Source organism: Mytilus edulis, chromosome 11 (assembly GCF_963676685.1).
Source record: "Mytilus edulis chromosome 11, xbMytEdul2.2, whole genome shotgun sequence".
NCBI lineage: Eukaryota > Metazoa > Mollusca > Bivalvia > Mytilida > Mytilidae > Mytilus > Mytilus edulis.
Window position 1 is genome coordinate 5,914,130 of NC_092354.1, and position 17,743 is coordinate 5,931,872.

At 32.8% G+C, this 17,743-nt stretch overlaps 1 protein-coding gene across 1 annotated transcript; it reads right to left on the reverse strand.

Annotated features, from left to right (window-relative positions):
• Positions 1 to 847: 847 nt before the first annotated feature.
• LOC139494738 (piggyBac transposable element-derived protein 4-like) lies at positions 848 to 3,373 on the reverse strand. Its single transcript, XM_071282944.1, has 4 exons — positions 2,901 to 3,373; positions 2,178 to 2,359; positions 1,664 to 1,855; positions 848 to 1,461 (listed from the first exon to the last, which is right to left on the reverse strand). The coding sequence occupies exons 1-4, from the start codon at positions 3,029 to 3,031 to the stop codon at positions 1,340 to 1,342; spliced, it is 627 nt and encodes a 208-aa protein (XP_071139045.1). The 5' UTR covers positions 3,032 to 3,373; the 3' UTR covers positions 848 to 1,339.
• Positions 3,374 to 17,743: the final 14,370 nt, after the last annotated feature.

Genomic DNA, 17,743 nt, shown 5'->3' on the forward strand with positions numbered 1-17,743 from the left:
GATGCCAAAATGGAGGTCAAGTTTGATATTGACGATTTTTACTGTTTCTGATCATGAGGGTATGCTTCTTGAAAGATTTAAAAACGGTGTTTGCAGTCGTGTCCGTGCGTTAACTCATGAATAGTTCAATCATATACGAGCTGCAACTCTCCGTTTGCCATCTGATGCATCCATCTTTACTGCTGAAGCAGAAGCAATAATTTTAGCTTTGAAATTTATTGCTTCTTCAGATAAATCAAAATTTATTATATGTTCGGATTCACTTTCATGCTTACCTGCTTACAAGCTATACGAAATACTAAAATTTAAAACCCAACAATTCTCAAAATTTTATATGTAATGAGGAATTTAAAAATTCTTATGAAAGAAATAATATTTCTATGGGTTCCGAGTCATGTTGGAATCCTTGGAAACACGGCTGTAGACCTTGAGGCAAAGAATGCCCTGGGTGACCCTCTATCTAACTGTGATATACCATATACTGATTTTAAATCTAATATTAGAGAATATGTTTTTAATATATTGAAAAATAAATGGAGTAAAAAGATGATAATAAATTGCATGAAATTAAACCTAATTTAGGCAAACCTTTTAATAATATTATGTGCAGAAAAGATCAGTGTGTTATTACTAGATGTCGTATTGGTCATACTAGAGTAACACACGAGTATCTTTTAAAAAATGAAGATGAACCACAATGTGTTCCTTGCAACTGCAAGTATACTATTAAACATGTTTTAATTAATTGTATTGACTTTGCTGACATTCGTAAGAAGCATTGCAATGTCAATAATATGTATGATTTATTCAATAATGTTCCATTTACAAATATTGTTGCATTTTTAACCCTCTGAGTCCCAAATTACTTTTGATTTCACACCTCAAAAAACTATTTTTTTCAAGCAAATATACCTGTTTTTGACAGTTTTTGTGAACAGAATGCATATTCATTAGGCCACAGTTCATTCTAAAAGTGGTATAACAATGATTAACAAATATAGCTTAAAAGATTACAATGTTGTTTTTATTTTTAAACTGTAACGTTTATGGGTTTGACGTCATTAGAATAGTGATACTTATGACGTTAATGTGTTTAACGTCGACATTGCAATGAAACAGGTACTTGTCAACATGCGAACGTTATGAAAAATGATCGGCAGTAAAATGAACATTGCAAAGTGAAAAATGTTTCGATTTACAAAAGGAAAACTGTTTTGGATATAAAAATATCAGAGACACCTTTAATGATTGACAGTTTTATTCAATTTTACATCATTTCAATGTAATCATTCCACAAAGCGTTAAGTGACAAATATGTATGATGCGCGGCATGTGTTCATTAAAAATATCTGATGGAGTGAAACCGGCGGAAACAGTCACCAATGCATAGAGCAACACAGCAGGTAGGGCAGTTTGATCTTGTTTTCCTTTTGCACACTCTGCATAGTTTTCTTTTTGAACCTACAAAAATATCAAAAATAGTATTCATAACACATGAAACGTTTTGAAATAACTGAAGTGCAATGAAAATAATTTTACCGTCGTTATGATCTACTTAATTTATGTATCACCTTTTTAGATATCAAGCTCAAGAATTTTTATTTTAATGTTCTTTTATATTATACAATTATGTTGTTAATGAATAAAAAAAAAACCAACACACCTTGCCAGAAGTATGGATAGTGTTTTCCTGTCATTCGTAGGGGTATTGCTGACATTGATGGCCGCCCTCTTTCATTGTTTGGGTTTCTGCATTCCCCTATCAATTCTGTGCAAACACTCGTCCAAAATTGAAGTTTTGATAACTTATGACGATTCAGTCTGTTTACTTGTTTGTATATGAGGTATGCATTGGCTGAAAAAAAATCAATCACTGAAATATTTTTATGTGTATCGTAAAAATCTAGTATTTTACATTTGATTTTCTCCCCCCCCCCCCCCCCCCCAACACACACACAAATAGAAAGATAAGAAGATACATGTATGTTATCCAATATATATATATATTAATCAGTTACTATACGTTTATATATAAATAAAAAGTTCAAATAAAACTGTCGGGACTATTTTTCAATTTCTATTATCAGTGTTCATATTGTGTTATGATCCACTAATAAACATTGATTTAGAAAGGACTGAGAATGAGAATAATTCAATACATGGCATCTTTTCCGTACCAATTACTCTCAAAATCATGTTGATGAGAAGCTTCTTCCACATTTTTAGAGATCGTACATCTGGGTCATAGGACTGAATATGTTGATCACCTAGATCGACTCCACCCATCTTCTTATTGTACAGATTAACAACTGTTGGGACCTCCCTCCTGACTCCTCTTGCGTTAGTTGTTGGAATAATTCTAACAAATAGATTTAACAAAATATCAAATCTGGCATACTAAACCACAACAAGACGATTTCTGCAAGCTAAAACTTTATCCGTAAAAATTTATTAAAATATTTTTATAAATACATGTATATATTCATTTAAATGAAACCCTGACTTCAATATACACAGAGTGTTTTTTGCTTAATTTAAGAGATACAATTTGTTTCTTTAATACTCCGACCGATCATAGAATAAATAAAAAATGTATTATAGCTGGCTATGCGATATGGGGTTTGCTCGTTATTAGATATCGTACGGTGATCTATAGTTATTAGTTTCTGTCATTTTGTCTCTTGTGAAAAGTTGTCTCATTGGCAATCATACCACATCTTCTTATTTTTATATGAAACGTATACTTGATGGACACTATACTTGATGGACACGTACTAGACAAAATCACGTTAAACAGTATAAGAAAAAGCTTTGGTCTATTTTCATTTGTATTGGGACTAAACTTTTGTTTTCGAAAAGTAATCTGAACCGATTTTGATATATATATATACGAAACACACCTAGGATCAGAAAACGTTGACAGAAAAGTGACCTGCTTTCTATCGCCATATTTCATGGCCATCAATTGTCCTTGCTGCCGCACCTCACGTTCTCCTTTTGGAACACGAATTCGTTTAAACGAAGATGGCATGCCTTTCCTGTGAACCCGTGCTGTACCAGTGATATACGTGTTTCTTTCAAGGAGGTAGTGGCATAAATGTGGACTACAAAAGGCATTATCTACTAAAACATGGTGCCATTTATTATAAAAAGGATTCACCAAATCTGTAACTAAATCGAATCCAGAGCCATGTTGACTACGTGCTCCACCTTTACCACAATACAGACTAAGTGTATTCACATACCTGAATAATAATAGTTCAAGACAGTAAATAAACGATTGAAAAATAGTGTTTATTTATGCACATTATGTAAAAGATTTGTGGCTTGTATTTTTTCAGTAAGAATTCTCAAATACCGTTTTATTTAGGTACAGTAAATATGTTAAATTTGCCCGTTTCAATATGAATGAAATGAACGATCGAATGAAAAAAGATGTAAATATGTTAGTCTGTACTATGTGTACGTATGAGTGATTTTTATTTTTTTATTTTGTATCAGTATGTTGGTTTATGCGTATGCATGCATGTTCAGGGTGCCATATATTTTAGCAATTACTATTTTGTTCTTAGTTTTCGTATACATGTTGAACATTTTATCATTTTATTTTCGTATCACCATAATACTCCCCCAGCCCCCGTCGAATACATTTATATTTTCAGGACATTACCCAGTGTCGCCCTCTGCTAAAACATGCCATTTTGGTCCCCATCTATGACTTTTTTTTCCAGGCATATACTGAACTAAGTGGTGACGGCCTTTAAACCCAACCATGGATTCGTCAACAGTTATATCTCTGGCAAGCTCATAATTGTAGTATTGTTTAAAAGGTCAAGTACTGGTCTTATCTTGTGAGCATGGTCGTGCCCCTCTTGACCACGTGGGACTTCTTCCTCATTGTTGTTGCAGTGCAAAAATCTTAGAAGATTTTGAAATCTGTTCCTGGGCATCACAGACTTAAATGCAGGAGTATTTGTTATCCATGTGTCAAGAGAAGTATTCCGGTATGACCTTAAGCTAGGCTTTTTGACCAGGCCCATACTCAAAAATAGACCTAAAAAAGCTCTCATTTCTAAGGAATTGACATTTTCCCAGGGTTTTGGATTTTCGGCCTGCTGTATATATTGACCGGCATAGCGGTTAGTTTCTGTAACCAATATATTAATAAGTGACCCTCCTGTCGCAGGATCAGATGCAAGGCGGTCAAAATATTCAATCGGGTGACTGTTGATTGGTGGAGGATTTATTGGGCCTATGCGTTGTTCAAATGGAACAATTGCTAACGGATGCTCATAAGTTTGCGGATCATTTATAGTAACCCAGGGGCCCCTCACTACAGGCACATCATCCTCATCCTCAGAATCAGTTGAGTCTGCATTGTTGTTTGAATTTGAGTCGGAATCAGAACTCTCAAAGTCAGTCGACATCATCAAGGATGCTCATTTCAGAGCCTTCAACTTCAAAATCACTTTGATCCGACATTTTGAATATTCCCTCGTACAAACTATTTTCATATATAATATACAAGTTAAAACACGGGAAAAAATTCTGCAATTTCAAGAAGACAAAAAGAGATCTTAGTGGGCGATCAAGGGAATTGATAACATATATATGGTATGATTTTCTGTTACTTTGAAGGACATGTTAAATAAGCCTTGCAAGCTTAAAATGGGCCAACCAAAATGTATTGGAAAACATGAGCCGGTAGAAATAAATGGAATAATTTATTGCAATGTATTTGTATACTTTTTAAGTGTGAATAAACACAAATTCCTTTGGTGCTACTACAATTTTTATGGAGCAAGACATAAACAAGCATATACCTAACCTAAGTTATTTCAGAAGATCTGTGAAGATTTGTACTTTCGAATTTTATTTAATTATTATGAAAGAAAACGTAGTGAAACTGAAACTGATACTGATTATAAATCCTATATAAAATTGTTCAATACGCACAATGTTTTAGAAAATAATATATATTATGTTACACGATATAATAGACAAGTTCAAACTAAACAATTATGTGTGCAAAAAAGTTTTAAAGTATAAATTTACACATTTCATAGTACTATGCACAGACAGGTGCTCCACACAACGTTATGGTATTAATTTTTGACGTCACAAAGTAAACTTCAAAATGACGTCATTTCGACGCTGTATGAAAACCATTTTCTTCTGTTTCCAAACAAATTTATTCAATCCACATTCAATATATATATATTCCTGCAAATAAGACAATATATATATTCCTGCAAATAAGACACAGTTTATAAATAAATATTTTATATAACTTATTATGTTTTAACGACACTAACTATTTTATTTTCTCGAAAGCAAAATATTAACGCTACAACTGAGAAATGTCTTAATACAAAGGGCCATAAAAGTGCATCTAATCACCGTATTGTATAGGATGTGTAGTATAAATACTTCTGTGCATTATAAGCTTTGAAATTATTGTTTATCGATCGAATTTGATCCATTATTTACATAGATTTCAAATACTAAAGAAAACGTAAATCTTAAATGGACATATATGTCCTCTTGGGACTCGGTCGGTGGTGGACGTATATGTCCGCTTGGGACTCAGAGGGTTAAAAGAAATTGGAATTTATTATAGAATATAAAAATGTTATATTTAAATCGTTTTTAATTTTTATCACGTTATTTTACTGTTGATTTTTATTTGTATATAATCAATTTGCTTTAGTCAAGAATTTTAGTATATTGAAGGACTTTTTGTCTTATTTTAAAAATATGCTTTAAATTGTAACAAATTTCGAATTAGCTCTCGCCACGATATAGCCTTGTTGTGCTAATGCGGCGTAAAGCAACCAACAATCAATCAATCAATCATATACCTTTTTCAATCTTTAATATGTTGTTATTATTGATCACATTCAGGTCAAGTATGATATTGATGATTTTCACATTCAACGTTCAAGAGAGATGGTTCTTAAAAGATTGAAAAATGCAAGATATAAATAAATTTTTATTAAAATCTGGATTGCTGTCTTCTGAAAGGCTCTTGATTCGATTTTCCTTATCTTCATTTTTCATTTACATCTGCCCCATTTAATATAGAAACATTCAGGCTAAAAGTTGGTATTAGTCGAGCCTGAGGAAAACTTTGGGATGGGGTGAAAGGGAGGCACATCATTAATATCTAGTCCTCTGACTTTGTTTTTTGAAAATTGTTTATGAAATGTACAGGTTAAATTCAAATCAATATAAATACTGTAATGCATTCAAGTAAACGAAAGATATATATTTCTTTTTCAGGATATTCCAATGATAGAGTTTCGTTGGTTTTTTTTTCCACAAATGTACGGTTAAAGGATTTTACAGAACTTGTAGATCATTGCATAATTCGTCATGATTCGGAAGAATTAAAGTTGCAACACGTATTTCTCCATCTATTTCAAATTTCCGAACAAAAAATTTTAAACTGATACCTGCTGAAATTAAGAAGGACAATAAAATCATAATTCCACAGTGTGAATCATGCACACTTAATGTATGTAATATTTCTGTTGTCACCTGTTGAGAAGAGATGTGGAACAGAAGTACAATAGAGTGTCAAAGAGACAGCTCTACATCCAAAACAAAGTGAAAGAACTGTAATCAATTATAGGCTACAGTACGGCCTCGAATGTGTGTAAATACATGCATTTTTATATAAAAATTAAATCTGTGTGTTTGTACAGTTTTAAGTATAACGGAGGACATTTCTGAACTTGACACAAGGAAAATGAAACCACATTTCACATTTATCACACCCAACACTTCTTTCATTGTATTTTGAGACATTTTCAGATTCTTTTATTAAATTTTTACAAACAGGACAGAAATAAGATTGTGTGTCATATAAAGATGTTTCGACCTCCATTGATTCTGGTATCTGTTCTACAGAGTTTAGTTTAGGATTCAGTAGTTTTGGTAAAATACAATTAATAAAAAAATACTTTAAATTAGGAAATAATACATTATAAAATGTTTCCTCATCTAACACATTTTTTTGTTGTAAGTAACCATTTACAGTAAAAATAAACAAATCACACCATTTTTTGCCAGTTATGGCTGTCTGACCTTGAACTTGCGTATAATAAGAATGATTCTGTTTAACAGAAAATGTACAATTTTTATAAACAATATATCCTGACAGATGACAGGAACAAAAACCAGTAGTCTGAACATATAGGTACAACAGGGCATTTGTTTTCTAACAAGCCATCACCACAACAAGAACAAGATACTAAGGTCCGGTGTTGCAGATAAAAAACAATTATTTTGGTCTACAAACATTTCACATTTTCTGAAAGTCACATTTCCATGTTGTTTTTTTTGTAAATTGAAATATAATTATCAACAGCAATAGGTTCTGTTTCATGACCATGTTTAAAAGATTTAATATTCGGGTTAACACTTGTCCCATCACAATTTTAATTAAAGAATTACTATCAATTGAAGATTTAGATTTAATAGAGTTAACTTTAGTAACAAATTGATAAAATTTAGATGCTGTAATATGTCCCTTTCTAAGTGAAAACCAATTACCATTATCATCAACAGTGGATTTCTCAATAAAAAACATCATCTGTTAGTTTTGGTAAATTATTTAAAAAATCATAACATGCTGTCAGTGATTGAAATTTAGAAGTTATAAAATCCAATGTATAATTAGAAATATGTAAAAATATCTATTTCATTTCTAGTGGGATCTTCTGTTTCTAGTCCAGCGGGATCTTCTGTTTCTGGTCCAGTGGGACCTTCTGTTTCTTTATGATCTTCAGTTATTTCTTCTGTATGATGTTCATCATGTTCATTAACATCATCTTTAGGTAATCCTGCATTAGAAATGATAGGTAGTTTCATTAATTATCAACATGTCATTTGTATTTTTATTAAAACATATCTAGCACAAAAATAAAATTCTTGGGATTCTTCGGTATGATCATTCAAATAGTGAAATACATTTTTTTATTGTTTGACCTGTGTTTCAAATTGGTTTACAATGTGGTCCAAAGTGTCCAATTTTTTATATGACCGCAAAAAATCGTAAATTTCTATCACATCATCAACGTTCCGCGTCGTCATCAGCTGCATTACGAGACACTTGATTTCTAGTTTACGTGAAATCTATGAAATTAAAACAAGCATTTGAAACTACATAAAGAAAGTTTCGGAATTAAGGGCCTAAAAAGGGGTTCAATATTTTTCTAGTTTCCAGACAACAACTTGTGTGTATATGTATGGATCTTTATGAAATTGTACCACATGAGATTCATAGCAAAAAAGGACGGTTGGGTAGATTTTTTGGGGTTATGGTCCAAACTGTTTATGATTTAGGGTATTTTCGGCCCTTTTTTAAATTGGTTCACATTGAGGTCCAATGGATTCCAAATTAAACTTCATTTAATTTCACAACAAAACTAAATATATGGAGTTCTTTGATATGCTGAGTATAACTACGTACCGGTATTTAGATTTTCGATTTTTGTGCCCCCTTATCAAATTGGTCCACCTTAAGGTCAAAAGAGTCAAAATTTAAGCTTTGTTAATTTCTTCAAAAATTGATTTATTTGGGTTCTTGTGTATACCTAATCTAACTGTGAATTAAGATTTTAAATTTTCAGTCCTGTTTTCATTTTTTTTAAATTAAGGTCAAAGGGTCCAACATTAAACTTAGTTTGATTTTAAAGAAAATTGAATTCTTAAGGTTCTTTAACATGCCGAATGTAAACATGTTTTTAACTTGTTGATTATGGGCCCAATGTTCAATAAAATAAAATTGAGAATGGAAATGGGGAATGTATCAAAGAGACAACAACCCGACCATAGAAAAAACAGCAGAAGGTCACCAACAGGTCTTCACTGTAACGAGAAATTCCCGCACCCGGACTTCAGCTGGCCCCTTAACAAATTTATACTAAAAATATATATTGTCAATAGTTATCAAAGGTACCAGGATTATAATTTAGTACGTCAGACCCGCGTTTCGTCTTCATAAGACTCCTCAGTGACGCTCAAATAAAAAATACCAAACAAGTACAAAGATGAAGAGCATTGGGGATCCAAAATTCCAAAAAGTTGTATACATGCAGAAATTGATTTTTTTATAGTTTGTTTGTGCTTGATTGTGCTTTTTTTATTTAATATGGCACTAGTTAAAATAAAAAGGATATGAAATATAATGTATGTGATTTTATTTCTTAATTTTCTTTATCAGGCCAACAAATCATTAATCTATTACCAAGTAATCGTCTGGAAACCACCAGGGTTCAGACACAAGGACACTCAACTACAATTTTGGGAGAGTATCGATCACTACTATGTAAGACATGTTATACATATAAACCAAGAAGGCCATGTGATATGCATTTATAATTACTTTAATCTCATGTATTAGTGTTTGTAATTACCAAGTTTCAAGGAGATGCACTTCATCAATAACAATGGCACAAATCTGTTCCTGATATACAGCTGACTCAACTAATATCTGATGCCAGAACTTGAATTTAAGCAGAATTTCTGGAGACAGATAAACTAGGGAATACAATCCCTTTTTTATGCCTGGAATAACACAGAGACCAACATTTACACAATGACACACAAAAAATGTTATGGAGTGACTGGCAAAAACTCATACAATACATTGAAGATATGTTGTTTAAAAGTTGATAATTACTTTTTGTTACTTCAATGCGTTGTAACCCCCTTCATCCTCGAGTACAGCATATGCTCTAAAAGTAATTTTTCAACATCCCTGAAAAAACTTTTCAGACATTTCTATTTTTTTTAACGCTTCATTTTTTAACCAATTCTTTCCCAATTCCCCAAAAGTTCACAACATTTTTTTTTAAGGTGAATCAAGAAGGGAGAGACCCTATATAATTGCTTATATATACACAGAACACATTCATGTATGAATCAAAGATGAACCTTTTGGATGAGGTCCACTATTTTTCATTATTAAAATTACTAAAATGTCATCATTAACTGTAAAATGGTTCGAATATAGACCTATTTGTTGAAATTACTTGGCATAGGCCTATTCAGCTCTTTTAAAAAATATTTGACTTTTTTTAAATTGACCCCCCCCCCCCCTCTTTTTTTGACTTATTTTTACTCCCTTTTCTGGTATTATTAAATTGACCCCCCCCCCCCCCCCTTTTTAGACTTATTTTTACTCCCTTTTCTGGTATTAAATTTACCTTCTATTGTTTCATCAGACATGTCTGTTCTTTGCATAATGCAGATGTTCGAAATACCCTGCGATTTAGTTGCTGCACATTGATCGTACATTAAACTTTTTAAAGGTGAAAAATTCATTTTTTTTTGGCCAAAAACTTCTTCATGTAATATTGGCAATATTTGGAAACAAATACTTTTCCCATATCCTTTTGGTAAAATACCAACAGAATGGTTCCCTTTCATCACATTTTCAATGATTTGAGTTTGTTTTTCTTTTAAGAAGAAAGGAAATTTATATGTCCCCCTTATTTTCTTTATTTGTTTAAATGATATCCTGATTTTTCTAAAAAAAAAAAAATAATAAAAAAAAATATTCGAATCCCTATTTAATAAACTAAAATATTGTGGTCAAGCCGATGAAAAAAAACTATTCCGACTGACGAAAAAAACAACTCAAATCTTCCCCCTTCAAATTAGATGGTTGGTCCCTAATACAATACAACAATGCACTCTTACTTTGACATGTTTGGTGATGGTGTAGATGTAACAGGTTGTTTAATAAGATAACTTGGTGTAGTTGTCCATGTTGATAAACCCCCAAGGGTGACTGGGGAATAGAAATATGATCACTTGGTAACTTCTCCCGACCGGCAGTAAAACGCTTGCCGAAGTGAGGCGTCCGTTTGACTGTGCGGGATGTATCAAGTTCGCAGTCACGTCCGGTCAGAAAGGGCACGTTAAATCAAATGTCTCGTGTAAAGTGAGTGCCACGCTCTTTATACGTAAAGAACCCTTACAACAACTTTTTGAGGGCCCGTACGTGGCCTGTTGTAAGGCAAAATTTCTGTCCCTATCCAAAATATTCTCATTTTCCAGTGGCATTCGGAATTTCCCCCGACTATCATCCTTTATGGCCTCTATTATGACAAGACCTACCTATTGTATTTATTGTGAACTTGTTCTTGTCCTGAATATGTATGAAATATTTGCCAAATATAGTACTGTCATCATCATTATCATTCAGAACTTGGTTTACTGACAAGTGTCTAGTCATTAAAGATGACTTCCTGTAATAAAATTAGAATTCATTAACTCTCAAACAATTTTATGAAATGTCATAAAGACAACACGAGTAAATTCCAGTAATACAGCCTACTAAAGTTGGCATCAATTTTCTTGTAAAAATCTGTTGAAGGAATGCTTCTGACCCCACTTAGCCACATCAGAATATGTTCCAGGAATAAAATAATCCTGTTAACATGGGCCTTTGAATCTGTTTATAAAAATAAGACTTATTTTATTCACTGATATACAAGATCAGTCAATCAAACATTTTAACAACAATGAGTCCACAACATAAGTGGTAGGTAGATGTGTGATAATTATACCAAATGTTTAAAGTCCTCAATTTGCACCATGACAAGTAATTTTTTTCTGCAAACATTCTTCACTCTTTTCTTCCTGCATTTTTCATTTAAAGAAAAGTTGCTATGTGCATTGTTATATTTGTTTTACAGGAATTGTTTTTCTTTTAATACACCAGTATATCATAAAGTTAATATTAAATCAATAACTTCGAATACGAATTGTTTAGAAATATATTTAAAGATTTATTCAACATTAAATACGTGCTTCTTGGTCTTTTTACTTCAATAGAGATTGGAGACGAGTCCACCCTCACAACATCAACGTTGATTATCTAGGGATTACAGCATAACTACGTGGATGCCCCTAAATATAATAAGCATAATCCCGAAAAAGAAAAAAATATATGACCATGATAAGAGATGCAACATATGCAGTTAGTTTTGTATTATTTTAATTTTAGTTTCTTGTGTGCAATTTGGAAATTAGTATGGCGTTCATTATCACTGAACTTGTATATATTTGTTTAGGGGCCAGCTGAAGGACACCTCCGGGTGCGAGAATTTCTCGTTACATTGAAGACCTGTTGGTGACCTTCTGCTGTTGTTTTTTCTATGGTCGGGTTGTTGTCTCTTTGATACATTCCCCATTTCCATTCTTTAACAAATATATCTTTTTCGTTAACAAAACTTTTGATGTCATCTACGTTACATTTCATCATGTGATTTAGAATTGAGGCGTCATTGTTTCTGGATAAGCAAGGACCAAAAATAGAAACAAAATGGCCAGTTGTTGAAACAACGACCATTGGTTTTACAAAATGGTCTTGACTTATCTAGGCTGAACAATTTCCTTTGAATAGAAAAAATATTGTTCTTCTGGATACAGATATACAGATGGGTGCGGTCCTAACCGTGACAAAAGTTAACTTAAAGCAGACTTGTTGACTGCTTTCTAAGTTAACTTGAGAATGTTTAAGCAGTCAAGCAAGTTAACTTCGTCGTTGGTGGACCAGACCTACGATCTGCTTTTTTAGGACTGCTGCAGACCTATCGACAGGTCTGCTCCGGACCTGTGGACAAGTCTGCTTTTGACCAGTCCTGGTGACAGGTCTGCCTGACAAGACCTGAGGACAGGTCTGCTTCTGACCAGACCTGTGGAAAAGTCTGCTTTTGGCCAGACCAGAGGACAGGTATGCTTATGACAGATTATAGTTACAAGAAATTTCATATCAGACTTGAGCATTTATTAAAATATGTAAACAACATTCGCATTGTTTTTCCACAGATGTCAAATTTAATTATTTACTCGCTAGACTCTACTAGATATTATACAAAATTCGTTTTTTTTTTTTATGTTATATACAGGTATTCTTATACATAACCCAATGGCTATACAATTACATTGAGCTACTCATAAAGGAAATGAGAGTGTTTTTTTTATTAGACGGCGGATAGAAAGGTTATCCAACGCATCGGAAACATATTCTTATATCACGGGATATCAACATCATTGTCTACGTTGCTTCGTTCACCGTTTTTCACCTGTCCCCTCCTAAATGTATACATGCATGGATATTTTATTGTTATTCAACTTGTTTGCATTGGATTTACTATTCTATTTTCCGCAGAATATTCTAACAGAAATTTGTACACCTCAGTATCTAAGTACGTCACTTCTGTATTGGAGAAATTATTCGTAAACTTAAGTAGAGGGTCAATGTTGTTTGCAATTGCAAAGAACTCATCAATTTGTGATTTGTTGCACTCTGTAATCATGAAACCATCGTCACGATATTGACAAATCATGCTATTTTTAAATTGAAATCTGTTTAAGATTTTTGTAAGTATTGTTGACAGATGCAGATCGGTGGCAGTGGGTGATAATATTCCACCTTGTGGCGCCCCTATAACTTGTTTATATAAAGTCCCATTAAATTGGAACTCATTGTTTTCCAATATAATTTTTGCAAAAGATAATAGATCTGATTTGTTTGGTACTTTAAACTTATACTTTGTTCGATCAATTTGATCTAAGAAATTCTTGGTTGTATCTAGTAAATTGTCGATGTTCATGTTTGTATACATTGAAGTTACATCATAGGCAATTAGTGTACAGCTACGTACACAGGTCTTTGACTCTATCCTATTGATAAAATCTTTTGTGTCTTGAATGTAAAACTCTAGTTTCCTCAATGAAGGTTTTAATATTAAATCTAAAAACTTTTCAATTTTTCTTGTTGGAGAAATGCATTTATTGATTATAGGCCTAAAAGGCACAGCTAATTCTCCAATTTTATACCCATCTATTTTGATAGCTTCTAATGAGTCTTGCCGAATTTTATGTATCTTTGGAAGAAGGTACATGTATCCATGTTTAGGATTTTTGCAGTCACTTAAGAAGTTATAAGTGTGCTCATCAATTTCTTTGTTGTTTATTTACAATCTTTGAAATAGATTGATTGATTGTTGGTTGCTTTACGCCGCATTAGCACAAAAAGGCTATATCGCGGCGAGAGCTAATTCGAATATTTTTACAATTTAAAGCATATTTTTAAAATAAGACAAAAGGTCCTTCAATACACTAAAATTCTTGACTAAAGCAAATTGATTATATACAAATAAAAATGAACAGTAAAATAACGTGATAAAAATTAAAATCGATTTAAATATAATAACATTTTTATATTTTATAATAAATTCCAATTTCTTTTAAAAAAGCAACAATATTTGTAAATGGAACATTATTAAATAAATCATACATATTATTGACATTGAAATGCTTTCTTTGTTGTTTATTTACAATCTTTGAAATAGATCTAGTGATAAGCTCTGTGTTTGTATGATTTATTTTCTTGTAATGATCACTGTTTAAGTGATTAGTTCCTGCATTAATATAATCAAGTGTGTTTACGACAACAGTTGTGTTGTTTTTATCTGCCTTAGATATATAGATGCTGTCATCTTTTATGAGATAATTGAAAGCTGTACGCTCTGCTAGTGTAAGGTTGTGTTTGAGCTGTTTAACCTTTAATCTAGAAATTTCAAGTTTTGTATCAGTTATGTAACCTTCAAGGGCATTATTTCCGTTAGGAGGAATATGCCCTGTTTGTAAGTATAAAGGATGGATTTCTTTAATTGTGTTTGTAGAGTATTGAAATCTACATCTCAATTTTCTAGCTAGTTCAAGAAAATCCTTCATGATTTGTTTACGTATGTAAGTACTTGAAACTTTAGGGGTAGGAATAAACTTTATCCCTTTTCCCAAGAGGAGATATTCCTCATTTGTCAGTAGTCTACTGGACAAGTTCAACACAAACTTTTTGCAAGATTCTTCTCGAATCTTTCTTGATTTGTACTTGTTATTTAAAGTTATTTAATTTACGGGTTTTAAGTTTTTCCCGTTTTCTTTTGTTCCTATATCTACAGGAACTCCTTAATCTTCTGCAAACCATCCTAACAGTAATAGTAAATTGGTAAGACTGTTTGCAGAAGGAAGAGCAGCATATGACAAGCATGCGCAATGCACAACAAACTATTAACCAATAGACGCTTAGCAGAAGATAACACACAGGTGAAAGAAAAGATTTAATATTTCCAATTATAATATAAACACGTAAATCCAATATTGTAATAAATCCAAGTGAGATGACACACACATAACTGACAACTTAGAAATTAAAATCCTTAGAAGATTCACTGAACTATAGTAACTAAAATCCTACACTATACTAATAGAATCATTGTATGCAAAACAAAATATTAAAATTTTTTGAATTTCTTACATGAAAAGTGCACGAAAAATATAAAACTACCCATAACACTTCAGTTTTGTACATTTCATGAGCAGAAAAATATATAATTGAGTCAAAATACAAACATATAATACATTCAAAGTAACCTAATGTGTGATTGGAAAAGCTCACATAGCCATTTTAGCCAGGCGAGCTAAAAATAAAATTAAAGTGAAAAGAAATCGCTCGTGAAAGTCTATAGACGTCGCGTACGGTGTTGGTAATATTACGGGTTTTGCTTTCCAGTTCGTCGATCTTTATAGCATTTGTTAGAAGTTTTGGAATTGATAAATATGTAAATGTGAATATCAAAATCTGTGTATAAATTAAAAGTAGAAATTGAATATGCCTTAAAATAAATACTATTTTTTTTCATTTTGTAACTCGAATGGTCCCTAATAACACTGGTTTTTAACGTGTAGACAAGTAACACCGCGACATATGTTTAGCGTTGCTTTGAAGTTATTGCCATTTTTTAAACTTATTAAGTTGTACTCCTACTCTTTGGTGTTAATGGTGTATGTTTTATTTATGACGTCATCGTTAACTGGACGCGTCTGACGAGGACGATAAGCTCACTTTGTTTTGTGGCCAAGCCAAAAATTCCAAAAAAATATGGATAGGGGTCAAATTAAGAGTGATTTTTAAAGGTAATTCAAAAAGATTATTCCGAAAATGATATATTGACCATTGAGCTCTCATACTTTCATAACACAGTTCTATCATATTTCAAAGTAACAATAATGTGTGAAATCATTGAAAGATAAAAAAGAATGATTGTCTAACTTCAATCTATATAAGTATAATATAAAGTTGTCATGCTCATCCAGATATTTGTGGACACAGCATATGTTCTTCAATTAGGTTGTCCTACAATACACGTACAATTTATGGTCTTAAATTTACAGATTTACTTTTATAATTTTAATTTTCTCATTATTTCTACATCTTCAAAGGGGTGTTGCTGAAAAATGAGAGATAATCTGCCTTTGTACCGTACAAGTTTCTGCTTGATTGTTTATCCATGCCAATATTTCTAGGTTTTTATTATCATCAGTTGAAGAATTGTTACTGGTCCCTACTATTTTTTCTTTTAAAATATCTGCCTCTTCAGGGCATATAGTATCACACAGCATATATATGCCCTTTGAAAGCTTTTTCTGAGTATCTGCGGTATGTACGTTCACTTGCATCACATAAGGGTTGTTGTAAGTCTCACAAATCGGTAAAGCCGAATACGATACCTTTTCTACTATCTACACGAACCCCAAGAGAAAAATAGCTGAGTCATAAGGAATTTAACAAATGGTAAATTCTTCTTCAAGACGAAATACAGTCTGTGTTGAAATTGAACTCGATTTTAACCCCTTCTTGTCTAAAGTCAAAAGACGGAGACTGGCAAGCAACTGCAGAGGCTAACCTAGCGAAATTGCGTGTATTTGTATTGACAGACCTTACTTGTGCCTTCTTGAACTCCGGCAAATTCTAACTTTTCTGTCTTTGTAGAGTGTTTCAAGGACCTTAAAAACAACTTCTTATGTATCTAATTTGACTGTGCAAAAAGAACAGTGGAAGTTTATATTATACTTGTTTATACCTTCTGATCACAAAGGTTTTCCATCAATAACATTGCCACTATTCTCTGTACACGGCTCAATTCTATATTTCTTGATTACATTAAAATGGCATAAACAAATGCAGCTTTCGGTATAACTCGTTCAATTTTGGTATAGCAGGATCGTTGCTAAGGTGGAAGCATGGTTGAAAATAGTACTGGTAATTTTTCCATCATTTTCTTTGATTATTCAAGACCATTCCAGAGATTTTAAGCTATCGCCAATTTTTTTTCATCAGTTCACTTACAAAAAGCAATTTCCTGTTTCCCATAGTAGAAAATGATGAGTCTTTTTCTAAACATAGTTCAGAAATGACTCCGTTTCTAAAGTAATCGATCTTCATTAGTGCACAGGCCCCCAAGGGTGACTGGGGAATAGAAATATGGTCACTTGGTCTTCTCCCGACCGGCAGTAAAACGCTTGCCGAAGTGGGGTACGTTTGGCTGCGGGATGTATCAAGTTCGCAGTCACGTCCGGTCAGAACGGGGACGTTAAATCCGATGCCTTGTGTAAAGAGAGTGCCACACTCTTTGCACGTTAAGAACCCTTACAACAACTCTCTAAGGGGTCCGTAGGTGGCCTGTTGCAAGGCAAAATTTCTGTTCCTATCCAATTTACCCACTTTTTCCAGTGGCAGTTCAAATTTCCCCGACCATCATCCCAGATGGCCTCTATTGTATCAACCTACCTATTGTATTTAATGTCAACTTGTTCTCGTCCTGAATATGCATGAATTATTTGCCACTGGTCTCTTGGGCCTCTCCCGACCGGCAGT

Bases quoted from the DNA above. Each gene is read 5' to 3' on its own strand.
- LOC139494738 (XM_071282944.1), bottom strand. From the start codon at position 3,031: ATGCCATCTTCGTTTAAACGAATTCGTGTTCCAAAAGGAGAACGTGAG. The intron at 2,360-2,900 runs GTGTGTTTCGTA...TCTATTTGTTAG, and splicing joins TCAACGTTTTCTGATCCTAG to AATTATTCCAACAACTAACG. The intron at 1,856-2,177 runs GTACGGAAAAGA...ATTTTTTTTCAG, and splicing joins CATGATTTTGAGAGTAATTG to CCAATGCATACCTCATATAC.